The 14,557-nt window shown below is 43.8% G+C and overlaps 1 protein-coding gene across 1 annotated transcript in view; it reads right to left on the bottom strand.

The window, feature by feature from the left end:
- Positions 1–14,557, bottom strand: part of JAKMIP1 (janus kinase and microtubule interacting protein 1) — a 178,344-nt gene that overhangs the window by 45,122 nt on the left and 118,665 nt on the right. The window contains exons 4-5 of the mRNA XM_019526600.1: positions 2,488–2,697; positions 1,572–1,691 (exon numbers count right to left, since the gene is read on the bottom strand). Of these exons, the coding sequence (XP_019382145.1) occupies positions 1,572–1,691; positions 2,488–2,697 (330 nt within the window). The remainder of the gene's footprint in view (positions 1–1,571; positions 1,692–2,487; positions 2,698–14,557) is intronic.

Below are 14,557 nucleotides of genomic sequence, written 5' to 3'. Positions count from 1 at the left end.
GACTATTCTCCTTAGCTCATTGAAGTCTGCCCTTCTGAAATCTAGGGCTGCTGCCTTGCTGTAGGCCTTTGCCACTGGATGGTGAATTCCAGCAGGCAATGATCGCTGTCGCCCAGGTGGTCGAGCACCTGCAGCCCCCTCACCAGGTCAATGCCGGTGGCCAGCACCAGGTCCAACAAGGCATCTACCCTGGTGGGGCTGTACTAGTTCAGGGTAACAGGACTAGCAGCTTCCTAAGGGCCTTGTTATACGGTAACTTTAGGTGGCTTCTGGAGTTCTGAACCCTAGACTGGCTGCATGTTAACACTTTTCTAAAGGACACATTATTCAGCTTAATTTTACAACACTCCAGGGCAATATTATCGTTAATGCTACACTTGTTTCATTAACTTAGGGCCACTCTCCACGTTGAAGTCCTCCAGCACCCCAGGAGGTAGTGGGCAAGTGGGGAAGCTGGGGCTCAGTGCCTCACCATGAGCAGAGTAAGTCAGTCCAAGCCAAGGGCACCCCCTCCCCACCACCACACTCACCAGCTCTACTCCCGGCTCAGCTCTGGGAGTACAGCTATCCAGTCTGAATGGGGGCTGAGGGGGAGGAAACATACTGCCTCCTTTGATGCGAGGACAGTTGGCTTTGCTCCTGGAGCTGAGCTGGGAGCAGAGCCATTGTTAGCACCAGCAAGAAGCTGGTGCTGCCTCGCCCACTCGGACTGGATGGCTCTGCTCTGGGAATTGAGCCAGGAGCAGAGCCAGTGAGAGCGGTGGTGCCTACCCAGGTCGGACTGGCTCACTAGAGCTAGGAGCAGAGCCAGTCCAAGGGACAGCAGGAGGCACTGGGGCTGCGGTACTCATTCTGCATGGCAGAAGCAGTAAGACTGTCCTTCCCCTAGCTCCTACTCCTGCCTCTGTTCGCCAGGCATCTAGTAGCTAGTCACAGTTGTACAGGTGGGGGGCAGTCAGAGCAGGTTTTTTGCCTTACCGTATGACTACTTCACTAAGTTGATTAACATCTGTTTGGCTTACAGGGTAAGGTCTGACAAGGCCCTAAGAGACACATGTATTTATTAAAAAGAAAGAGACAAAGACAACAAAGGTTAATTAAAAGAAAGTAATTTCTTGAGGGTCTCACAATACTATGTGGAAAAAAAAACCCTGAACATCTCTGTACAAGCTATTAGCAAAGAGTAGTGAAAGATATATAAAAAAACAGAAGAGAGAAGAGGAAAAAATAAACCAAGTAGGAAGATTAAAAAAGGAAGAATTAAAAATTTCTTCTACATGTTCCAAGTATGGTTTAGTAGACCCAAACTGATGTTAAACTTTGCTTGAAAGCACAACCGTCTGGATAATATTATGCCACTTCCCTGGCAGGCAAGTTTCTTTGGGTAGATGTAATATCTTTTTAGACAAACTATGTAGCTGGAAAAAAGTTCTTCTAATAAAAGATATCATTATCTACCCAAAAAACCTTGCCTGCCCAGGTCCTTAGTCCAACACAGACAACATCAACAACCTGCCACTTCCCTATAAATTCCTGTAAGTTACCAGCTGTGTTATTACCAATTAATTTACCAATTCATTTCTTTCATCTGCTAAAAGGGTATTTCTGTCTTCCAGTTTCCGTATTACAGCATTCAGTTCAGCAATTTTTAGCTGAAATCTTCGCACATCTCGCTCATCCAAATGCTGCTCCTATAAGAAAAAAAACAAACTAAAAGAGGATTTTTCATTTTTCAGAAAGTTAATTTACTACCCAGAAATATAAACTTGGATCACAGTAGTTGAAGTTAACATTCTGTGTATGAACCTGAATGGGAAATACACAGAGAAATATTTCTGTGCATTTCTATCAACGATTTTAAAATATTCTTTAAATCATCACAATAACTGAAGCTATTTTATAAAGACATCACATATTTCTACAAAATAACAAATGTTAGTAACCAGAATAGTAATTCTTGGATCACTGTTAAATAAATAAATAAAGCTAAACTTGTATTGTTTAAAAAGTCAGTCATTTATTACCATTATTTTAAGCCTCACACCAAGATTAATAAATACATGCTTCTAAAACACATTAGTGCATGTTTTTGAAGAGGATAAGTACTTACATGCTTAAATGTGCATTGTCATTGTATAAAATAGCTCATACTCAAATATATGTCTGAAGAAAACTAATAGTTTGTTACCATAACTGGAAAAACATACTTCTTCAGTTGTGAATAGCCTCAGATGTAAATCTTACTCTTTAGCTGAATTCTACATATTTACGTGTTTACAATTCAAGCGTTTAAAAGATTCTTTGAAATTCAGGAAGCTCATGGAATTTTAAACAAAGAAAAGAAAACAGAGCTATTTGTTACTATGAACATGTGACACAGAGCCATTATTGGTACCACAGTCCATTCGTATATCTGCGGAGTAGCCAGAGACGCAATGAAAGCAGCGAAAGTAGGTGTTCAATTTGAAGAACACTTGGTTAACTTACTGGACTGCCCATCATTTCAGTGATATCGCCTATTCCACCAGGAAGCTCTTTTTTGGGGCTGCTGTGGTACCGCTCTGCCTCCTTTACTTGGACAAGTTGTTCATCCAAAGCTTCTTTCTGAAGCAGCAGCTTTTGTGTATGGCCTGCCTGGACTCCAAGATCCTTTTCCAGAGCCAAAATCACTCTGTCTTTGCCTTTTATCTCATCCATCTGGAAAGGAATAAAAGAAAGTAGGAAGCTCTGTCACATCTTTAAGTATTTACAACAGACAGCAAACATACCCACCTGTCAAAAACCTCACTATATGTGGGGGGGAGGCAGGGTGGGAAGGGGGGCCGTGGAATGTCATATGTATTGTCTTGAGTAAGAAATACTCAAGGAAGCAGATGCAATAAAGTCTAGGAAAGTAAAAATGACCTTTATTTGAGGATATACAATTTCTGTGATTAAAAAAACCAAAACAAAACTCTCTTTTATTATATTACAGAAAAGCTTTCATTGGGAAGCAGAGGGCTAACAAAGCTCATGTACCACTTAATCCCACCTAAGCTTTGTGCTCAGGTGCAAGCGATACATCAACCTCATGTTGGCCTTCCACATATGTAGTGCTATCTCATGTCCGATTAATTTGTTCCACAGACACAATCCATTCATGTAAATTATCAGTGCTTAATCCAAATTTCCTCAACATTCAAGAAGCAAGTTGTATACTTGCTCCCTGGTCATAGGATTCAAATATGGATTATTCTTTGTACATCATGAAAAATAAAACACCTGTATTATCAGAGCACCCAGGGTGGATAAGACAGTACTTCAGGAGCCAAAGGATAAGAAAAGAAAAAAAAAGAAGCCATAAACATTTCGCTAAATCCCATCTACAGTTACCAAATTTGTTCTCAAATTTAAATACAGTACTGTCAGACAAATTGCTGTAGCTAGCACCGGGTGTGTTCCTCACAGCGTTGGTGTTAAACTGACTATGGTAACACTCCAAACACTTGGAGAAATAGCAATCTGCAGCAGTTACTATAGAAACAGGTTTCTAAACAAGTATGCTAACCGTGCACCGTATCTTTATTGGGAGTGTAGTGCAATTCTTTTTCCCTAGGGTAACTAATTTTCCTTGCTCCACCAACATAAGCCCCTGGGATTTCAGTTTTCATATTCATATGGAATATTAAGCCAAATTAAGAACCCATTAAGTTATACCATATGTATGATTTTCTTTACTAAAACCCTACATTAAGAAAACATTAACCTTTCAAAGTCAAGTGCTAAAACGTTATACAATTCCAGAATGAAGGTTGTCCTTGGAACTATATCTCAGTATCCTTGTGTGTCTGCATTATGGTACAGTTCTTTATTATGGTGACCACATACTATTTGCTTCCCTCTGGCTTCCTGCCTTATTGCATTCACAGGCTAAACAGTAAATGAAGTAAGGCTGTGTCAAGGATCAAGCTGGTGCAGAACGTTGATTGTCTCAAGCAAGTGGAGGCATGATCCATGGCATCAGCAAGGACAGACTTGTAGTTTACAAACTGCACTGGGTCCCAGGAGATCCAAATTTTATTAGCATCTCTGCCATATACTTCCTGTGTTCCTTGGGTCACTTATAGCCAGATCCCTGTTGACCTTGTAGGTCTCTTCTAGGTGGAATTTAGGCACCTAAATCACAAAAAAAAAAAAAAAAAAAAAAAAAAAAAAAAATCCTAAATTGACCCCTGCCCACTAGGTAAAAAACTATCTAGATTTTCTAGGTACCTCTATTTTGACCTGGGAATATCTCTGGTAACCTAGACTTCAGTTACTATGCATGCTCAGAAGCAATCCAAATTAGCTTCCGAGGGGCTTTACTCCTTAGTGTTTTATAGGAGTGTGCAAAACGGGCTGTATTCAATTCAGATTCAGCCCAAATTGGCGATAGCAATTTGATTTGTTCACTCAAATCGCTGTCCCAGATTCAATTTGGCCAAAGACGAATCTGAAGATTCAATGCCAATTCGGAGAATCACTTGATTCAGCCACAGACACAACTTCAAATGTTTTTTCTACATGCCTCAAGGTACCAGGCATGGCTCATGAGTGCTGTGATGGTGGAGTGGATGGAACATCCCACAGGAGCACTGGGGGGGGGGGGGGCATACTTGGCAGTGAAACCGGAAGCAGACTGGAAGTGCTTCTGGTCCACTTCTAGGTCTGCTGCCGAGCATGCTGGGGACTTCCCCGTGCTCCTCTGGGATGCTCTCTCCACCCCAGCATCTCAGCATTCATGAGCCACTGCTACTTTGAGGTATGTAGAAAAGAACAGTTAAAGCTGTGTCTAGGTCTGAATCACTGAATCTTTCCAAATCGAATCAGAGGGTTCTGATTCAATGGAGAGATATTAAAGCGTCTCCTGATTCAAATCTGGATTCAAAGATTTGGCCACTGCTTCAGGCTGAATCTTCACCGAATCGAATCAGTGACTGAAGTTTGCCCAGCCCTAGTGTCTAAGCTTGGTAGAGAGCTTAGATACTGTGGTACTAGAATGGTACTAGAGGAGCCTAAGGTATTTAAAGTGGGGACAAAGCACACCAAGTAACAGTGGAGCATCTGCACATGTGTTTTACTGTGAAGTTGACTAATTGGCTCCAAAGTAAAGTATCACAGTCTATACATGTGCAGATATTAGGCCACAGCAAACTAATTGCCTCCACAGATTTCATAGACATTAGGGCTGGAAGTGACCTCGGAAGATCAAGTCCAGCCCCCTGCCACAGGGGTAGGAAGTCAGCTGGGGTCAAAGGATCCCAGCAAGATAAACGTCCAAATGTTTCTTAAAGGAGTCCAGAGTAGGTGCTTACACTACCTCTGGAGGCAGTCTATTCCAGACCTTGGGGGCTTGGACAGTAAAGAAGTTTTTCCTTATGTCCAACCTGAAATGGTCTTGGAGAAGTTTGTGACTGTTTGACCTCTGAGAGAGTCCAGAGAAGAGCCACGCGCGTGATCAGAGGTCAGGAAAACAGACCTTACGACGACAGGTTGAGATGGGATAGACATTGCTTGTGCTTTCAGGATCACTCCCTTGAGGAGCAAACACTCATCCTGAACTCTCCTCCCCTTTGGGTCATGGTTCCTTAGGGCCTCATCAACAAGCCTCCTGAGTTTGTCGAAGTCAGCTTTCCTGAAATCGAGGACTTCTGCATTGCTGACTGATTTGCCAGCTTTACAGTGGATAGTGAAAGTGATCAGCTCATGGACACTGTCTCCCAGCTTCCCTTTGAACTTTAGGTTGCTGACTAGATCACCCCCCATTGCCAGTACCAGGTCGAGCAGTGCTTTGCCTCTTGTCGATCCATAGACTTCTTTAGTCAGATAGAGCTTGTCCACGCATGCGAGGAAGCTTTAGTCAGATTTGGCTGAGTGCTCTTCCCATGAGATGTCTGGGTAGTCGATGTCTCCCATGATAACCATGCACTGAGAGTGTGCAGCCACACCCAGTTCCTTGGCAAATTCCTGGTCTAGTTCTTGATCCTGATTAGCAGGTCTGTAGCAGACTCTTACCATTGTGTCCCCTGTGCCATGTTCACCATGGATTTTAACCCTGAGGGTCTCCAGTTGACCACTCTGGATGCCAAAGTCAGCTTGCAGGGACATGTAGCTTTCCTTGACAGAGAGGTACACACCCATCCTTTCTGTCTACACAATCTCTCCTGTACAAGGTATAGCCATCTATACTTGTGGCCCAGTCATACGTGGAGTCCCACCAGGTCTCTGTTATCCCTATGAAATTGTAGTCATTCTTGTTTAGCAGGAGGACCAGATCCTCCTGTTTATTCCCCAAGATCCTGGCACTGGTGTACAGGCATGTAAGGGTCCCATTGGAGGCCCTAGTCTTCCCTACACATTGTTCCAGGGCTGGGGCGGGGTGAGTTCCCTAGAGTGCCTTAGCCTGCTGGATTTGCAAAAGTTGCCCAGTGGGGTTGCTGTGGCAATAGTCCCCCACAACCCCCAGCGGGCTTAGTTTAAAGCCTGGCTGAGCAGGTCAGCCATTCTGGCTGAGAAGAGCCTCCTCCCCAGTGCAGTGAAGTGGATGCCATCTCTTCCCAGCAGACCACTGCCTCTCTCACCAAAGAGTGGACTGTGATCACGGAAACCAAAACCAAAGCCTTCACGATGACACCAGCGCCATAGTCTTTGGTTGACTACCTCAATCCTCCTCTCTCTCCTCAGCCCGTAACCCAAAACTGGGAGGATCAAGGAAAAAACCACCTGCACCCTAAGCCTCTCTCCCAAAGCCCTGTAGCCTCTCATGACCCAGCTGGGATTGCTCCAAGCCATGTCATTCATGCCCACGTGGATAAGGAGCATAGGGTAGTGGTCAGTGGGCCATATGAGCTTTGGGATCCTCTTAGCTACGTCCCAGATGTGGGCTCCCAGGAGGCAGACAACCTCCCGGTCTAAGGGGTCAGGGCAGCAGATTGAGCCCTCAGGAAGGAGTCTCTCACAACGACCACTCTATGTGTGGCCACAGGGAGAGCAGGGACGGTAGCTGTGAGTGGTCCTCCCTTGCCTGCAGGAGCTGGCAGCTCTTCAGGCTCTACTGTGGCTGCAAGAGGTTCATACCTGTTGCAAAGCTCCAGAGGGGAGGGGACCCCAGTGTAGCAGGCCTTCGGACTGTTGACGACCTTGGTCCAACCCCCTGGCTGGACATTGTGGGAGATCTTTGAGTCCTCCCTTGTCCTGGAAAGTCACCTTGGTCTACCCTCAGCCTCCAGGGAGCGAAGGGCCTGGCAGTAGGAGTCTATGTCATGCAGTCTCTGGACTGTGGCCTGGAGCTCCTCTATCTAGTGCCCCAGAGACTCCAAAGTGGAGCAAACCTCGCAAGGGGAGGTGGCCATGCTCCCAGTCCCATGTGCCTAGAATCATGCCAGGCAGCCCCCGCAGCCGAGGGCCAGAGGTTCCGCCTGCGTGGAGCTAGGAACCTATCATGGCTTCCGTCTGGGTGGAGACCTCAGAAGTGCCAGAGGGGAAGGTCTAAGACTCTGAAGGGACCCTTGGGGTGCAGCATGTGGCCATCCACATTGTGCTGCTGGTAGTCTGGCTACTGCTGTGACTACCTTCCCTAGGGCTCACTGGCAGGGCCTTGGGCCCTCCCGCTCGAACTCCTGTGCTAACTGTTGGGGACATTCCTATCTTATGGCAGAGTATTTTGCTACACCAAAATGTACATGTAAATGCTGGCTGGAGGTGCCAGGGGTCTGCTCCACCCCACTACAAATTGCTGCTGTCCTGGGCGCATGTGTAGACAGTGCTCCTGGGAGCAGTTTACTCTGGCTCAAATTGCTACAGAGTTTATTGTGTTGCATTAATTTCACATGTAGCTACACCCAGTGATGCTGAAGACATTCATGCAGCTCTTTACAAAGTGCAATTCTTGCACAAAAGTTCTTGCCCACCTTTTGCCAAACAGTTTTCTGGTTAAAACACTCACCTAGTTGGGAAGACACTTAGGTCTTAGGCCCTCTTCCACTTGGAGGACTTAAATGTACTTTTCTTACTTCCCAGGAGAGTACCTTATCCAGCATGCAGGGCAAGCTCTCGCCTCCACTTGTGCTTCTAAACCAGAATCCTAGGGACTGAAATCTAAGACTCCCCTTTTCCAGGGTGAGCACCCTCCATATTGTCTACGGCAGTGGTTCTTAACCTTTTTAGTTGCAAAGCACTCCTCATTAGACTCAAGACAGCCCTCAGAAAATGCCAGCTCATGGTTTTCACGTATTTTTTTGACTACAGAAATATAATTGAGAAATTCTTCTGTTGCAAAGAACTCAAAAAGACAGGACGGAATGTTTTAGCACTATGATTTCCTATTTGAAATCTCTGGGTTCATCTTGTGAACCATGTTTACATATCTAACAAGGCTAAATGTTGTACATTACTGGGGCACCCTTGAAAGGATGTCATGGTATCTTGGTTGAAAGTCACTGGTTCATAGAGTCATACCTCCTCTCTTGCTTGCTGTCCTTCTGACACCTTGAATCTTGCATTCGTGGATGCTTAGTGGGCTGGCTTTAATAGGAAGGATAAAGGGAAACTCCATGCCAACCTATGTTTCATGCTAATCTAGCCCATACACTGACATGCAGCACCACCAAAAGGTTGATCAACTCCAAAGGTTGAACTCTGGGAGTTCTGAGAGAATAGTGGTACCAAATGCACCTCTGAGCTAGTTTCAGATCCCTCCCTGTTCAGCACCCAAGCACTGAGAGGTGCCCAGGTTTCTCTAGTCATTGTATCCCAGGTACATGACCTTGTTGATCTGGATCACCCACCTGGCACAAGATGCCTATATGTGGTATTTACAAGATCTATCTGAATGCGGCCCTTAATCTCACATCAAATAGAAAACATGGGTATTAAAATTTACCAACCTCACTGGCTGAGTAAGCACAGATTGATTAAGGTCTATGAAGCTCTCAGCCACCCAGTCAAAAAAAAAAAGGCATCAGGAAACACTTTCTTACTCATGGAAGGATTTATGATATGCAGTGTTTGAAGCACAGGGGCACACACTAAACAGGAATGCTAAAAATAAATATTGAACAGCTGCTTCATTCGTTGTGTGCTATTCACTCTGTACATGGAAGCTGGCAGGGGTCCTTTGGAAAAAATAAAGTGATCTTGTAACCAAATACTGTAGGCAATTCTCTGCTTTCTGTTACATGAATGAGGTTTAAACTGAAATTCATGGAAGCAACATCCTTGTGAGTGAGAATGGAATGATACCCTTTAACAATCGTATGCATCACAACATGGAAGAAATAAGGTTGCAAGCATTTTAAAACCCTAATCTCTTTTAATTTAAATTTTAAATGGAATTTCAGAAAGGTTCAAGTTAAAAGAACAATGAAGATAACAATTTCATCACACGCTGCTTTATACTGAATGCAGACAATCTTTAAGGGAAAAAAAATAAGCCCTGACCGCATGCAAATTCATAGATCATATTCTACAAGTCCATACATATAAGTATCAAACTCCCATGGAAAAAAAAGCAGGAGTGTTTAAAAAGAAAAAAAGCACAACAACCATTTACCTCCATCCCTTTCTTCCATGCTTGAAAACTAGCCAACTGTTTTTTTAAAAATGAATTTGGGGAAAAAAAAACACCTTCCAGACGAAGGTAAAAATGATGAGAAATTACTGTGGAAGTGACTAGACCCCTGATATATAGGAACAGTCCTCCTTTTATTTATATTGCAGACATTATATAATCTCTTAGTTAAACACAGAGCATTTCAGTGATGCTTGTTTCATTATAGACACAAAGAGCCAGAAGGGGAAGTTTCCAAGCAATCTTCCACAATTAGTTTAATACAAATTGCTAAAGATGCATAGAACAGAAGCACAGTTGCACAGAGACACCCATCTGCTTTCTGTTGCCATGAGCAACAGTTTCATCATGTCAAAAAAGAAACATATCTGAGGCTGGAATAATGGAAGAGAAACATTTTTTCTCAGAAGGGCTTTAGACACTAGAGGGGATCTTTTGATGGTAAAGGAGCATTGTTTCTATTTGATTGGGTGACTCTATATTAAGGAAAACAATCAGATATGCAATTATATAATAAATTATTCTCTATCTGATCCTTTTATTTATTTATTATTCCTTTCCAAAAGGTTTTGAAATAGCTGACCTGGTATATTCTTAAATTGACCGGGGTTAATCCTGATTCAGCAGCTTGGTCAGAGCACACTCCCCATTTTCCACAACAGAGTAATTCCACCTTTGATATGCCCAACACTCAAAATGCAATCCAGCTGTCTCCTCGCTTTTCATGGCCTGACCCAGTCCTCATCTTGGTCTCATGGATTTTCTGCCCTCCTATCCAGAACAACATGCAGCACATTTGTCCATTTGTAACTGTGCTCCCCATTGTATGTGCAGACCAATACACTGTTACGGGGGCTACTGTGCATTCAGTATAAAACAGATTACACTCTGCTAGAGAAAAAAAAGTTAACATTGACTCTGAGGCTGCACAGGGTGGATTAGACCTTGGCTCAAGGAGCACACACACAAGTCGAGAGGGTCCAAGGGTAATACACAGAGGCGCAGTGTGGCATGTTAGACCAAACTTCCATCCACCCAGGCACCCACCTACCCATTTATCCCTCCTCTACCTAGTTTATATCAGCTGCTTACCCTGGGGTCAAAAATGTACCCAGGAATCCATGTAGATTACATATGGTCTTCACATTCCTATAATCTGATAGGAGTAGCAGGCTAACATATAACCAGCTCTATAACCATCTCTACTCTACAACAATAAAGGATCTTCCTGGAAATCTTCCATAAAAAGGAGGAGTTGGTTACACTGAGATCACAGACCACACATATTGGGAGTGAGTACAATGGAGCTGCACTGAGGGAGCCCCATGGTCCGGGTGACACACTGCTGATGGCCAGATCTGGCTCATGGACCAAGGGTTAAGCACCCCTCTTCTACAGGATTCACCGTTTGGTTACATTATAAGTCTAAGCCCTCCATAAAGCCCTCTGTTCTAGATCACTACAGACCACCCTGCCTACCGCTTAGACTCAGAACCTGGACATCATCTTCAATTCTAATCTCACTCTAGATAGTCCTATACAGGAGATATCCTTTTGATTCTTTCTGCCCAACTTTTGTAAGGCATGGCCTTTCCTATCCACCCATAAAGCCATAACACCCATTCAGGCTATCCCTTCACATCCTGTTTGTATGCAATGTTCTTTTTTCTGGCCTCGACAAATGCAATTTTTATTCCATCTCAAGCCCATTCAAAATGCTGCTACTACCGATCATTTTCCCAGCCCTTCCCTTCAACCCTCTGACCCATTTCTTCACACTGAATCTTTTCTTCTCTATTACATCAACATCGCTTTCTCTCCAAAGGCTTTGTGACTTATTTCCTCACTATTTTTTCATTCAGCACTCAGAAGCTGACTCCCACATCCAAATCAGGCTATAATGCTAGCTTCTACAGTCCACTTATTAACTTTTTAAAATGCATGCATCGAGCGCTTTCTCCCATTTGGACCCTCACATTTGGAAGGAACTCCATATAAACTTGCTCAAATCCTTAAAATGCCACAGTGCCCTCACAAGCCACAGCACATGCTGGCAGTAGTTAGCCTGCAGAAATTTAGACTGTTGTCTTTAATACCTTTTCCAGACTCTCTTTACTTCTCTGTATCTCCATATTTTCTCCTGTGTTACACTTAATTTATAAACACTTAGCAGTAGAGACCAGTGGGGTTTGTAAGAGAACTAGTCCAATGGGGTATTGCTCCATGCCCGAGGCTTCCAGGTAATGCAAATGCAAATGCACACGAGTGTACACACACACACACACACACACACACACACACACACACACACACAGGATAACTAATCCCTAGGCAAAGGAAAAGTAGACAGCCCTACTTAGCTTTACTTGCCTGGGTGGCACCTCTCGCCAGGAAGTGCTTATCTGCTGCAGACCAGCTCCTCTGACGATGTGGTGAAGAACTGTCATGGCAGGATTGCTGGGGGGGGGGGAATGCCTCCTCCAACCTGGCACCTGGGACTGGTGCCTCACTCACTGCTCTTCTCTCCCACCCAGTTTCTGTACCCTTTCCCCTCCCCCAGACTATCCAGGAAATTCTTTTCTTCTTTCCAAACAGGTTAGCTAGAATATGGAGCTCCACATGAACTTTTCAGCTTGGCCACCCAAAGCTAATGACTATCTGTGCACTGACCATTGTTCTCTTTCACACAGAATATAAAGAGTTTTGTATATTCTAATTTATTTTTTCATTACACATCTCTGCATAATGAACCCATAAAGGAAAAGGATTATGGCAGGGAAGCAGCAGGGCATGAACCAATTGTTTTGAGTACAGGTATAATCTACCCCCCCATAAAAGTATGTTTTAAAGAGGGTTTGATCAGCCCGCAGGTATAGAAAGACCACTATGAAACCAAACACCACAGAGTACGTAAATCCTATGCTTCTAGTTACAGTTACAGCTTTCTAAAGTATTACTTATTAAGTTAATTGAGGGATTTTGCATTGGCAGATGGTTTGACATTTATTGCAGCAATTACTTTTATCCCATCAGTGGGGAAATGGCATTTAGGTTTTTTAAAAACAGGTACTTGCAGTTTCCCAATGCCTGGAAGAAACAAGTGAAAATGTGTTACCTATCATATGGTTCTCTCTCACAAGTCAGCCATGGGGGAAAGTGATCCTTCACTAACTCTCACACTTGCATAGCTCAGAATGAGAGTACAGCAGATTCCTGTAAAGGAACTTTAGCCTTGCATAAAGTTAAAAGATGCATTCCCAAGGAATCAAGAGCTAGACTGACACGCTCAGTTTTCAATATGGAAAAAGCCAGCTGCTCTACTGCCAAGCATGCTGTCTTCTCTATCCATCCACATCAAAGCAGTTTCCTGGCCAACCGTAAAACAGAACTCTGTAGTGCTTTTCACAGAAGCAGACAAATGGATCGCCACATTAAACCCTTGACAATGAAAAATAAGATAACAGCAGGAGACATTAATTGCTGAAGGAGACTACAAAAGAGGGACACAGATTTCAAAATATACTATTTACATACAACAATTACAGAAGAAATTAGTGAAGAGCAATGCTCTTCATGCTGCGAGAGCAGTGATTAGCTGACCTGCACGGTCTTGCTTGGCTCTGCATTTAGGATACTCTGACTACTTAGGAAGAACAGAAAGCATGCTGCAACTGGGAACCCACCAGGAGTGGGGAAGCAAAATATGCATTGATTGTACAATATTTTCTGAGTTACTTATTTTCAAGTTTAGAGAGGAGGAGTCTAATACCAAGATTTAGGAAGTGGTTTCTTTTAACTCTTAAAAATGTTATTCTTTGTCCAGCTTCAAAGCAGCCAGGGCCACACGCCACAGGAGAGGCACTACACTGAGCCCCCTGTAACCCCAAGCCACAAGTTCCCCTGGCCCTGCAGGCTTCCCAACTGAACCCCACCACCTCTGGGATGAGGGCAGGAAGCAAAAGTTGGAAAAGGGAGGGGAAGACCAGAGACCCCAACTTCTGCTGAAGCCAGAGTGATGGTGGGAGCAGCAGCTGGACAAGAGCCCCATGGCCACAAATAATCCCTCATGGGCCACATTCAGTTTACAGTTGCCAGGTTGACAGGTATGGTATAACTGATTTAGAAGCATAAGTCTCTTCATGACTTAAATACAAAGTCAATTGGGTACTTTTGAAAATGTTATGAAAAGTAAAATGTGAAAAACCCCTTTGATGAGAACTCTCATGCTTTAGGGACAGAATTCTACCTTTGATAAGTCTAATAAGAAATTAGCCTATGAACAGGTTATTCCACAACCGTGCACTACAAGGTTTCCAACATGTCTCTGAAGCAAGTCTAGTATTGATCACTGACTGGAACTGTGCAACTGCCTAACAGACCAGTCCAAAATCAGATAACAGTGTTATCTGATGGACAATAAGAGCTAAAACTATTCATCACAAGTAAGAAAAACAACATTAAGCAAAAAGAACAGCAGATCCTCCAAAAGTAGAGTTTTCTGGATAGCTACCTGTAAGAAAGTGCTCTGTCCATCAAAGGTTTGGAACCCAGCTGCAGGTGGTTAGTGGATAAGTCTGCCTGGCTAGAAGCCTGCTAAATCCAACGACTAGTTCATGAAGGTAGAGTCATGAGTGTTAAGACATCCAGGAAGAGAGTGTGGAAGAGGAGAGGACAGGCTGCTGTGTTGGGGATAAACCCAGGGCTACAATTGCCCCTCTCCTAATGTCCAGAAAGGACAGAGGCTCTTGGTTTGGTGTGGATTCTAGGTTGTTTCTGTGAAGAATAAAACTGAGCTGAAAAAATGGGAGTAGAGCTGACTTGCCTGTTTAAGGCAGCAGGGTAAACAACCTGCTAAAAGGTACTACACTTTAAAAATATCTCACTCTGGGTTTTTTTAAAGGCTGTATGGAGAGGTATTGGCTCTAGATTTAGGACCCAGATGCTTTGTTGAGGGGGGTGGGGGGGAAATGC

This window comes from Gavialis gangeticus, unplaced genomic scaffold, assembly GCF_001723915.1.
Source record: "Gavialis gangeticus isolate Ggan-Ray unplaced genomic scaffold, GavGan_comp1, whole genome shotgun sequence".
Lineage (NCBI taxonomy): Eukaryota > Metazoa > Chordata > Crocodylia > Gavialidae > Gavialis > Gavialis gangeticus.
Note: the sequence above shows the minus strand (reverse complement) of the source record. Positions and strands in the feature narration are given on the sequence as shown.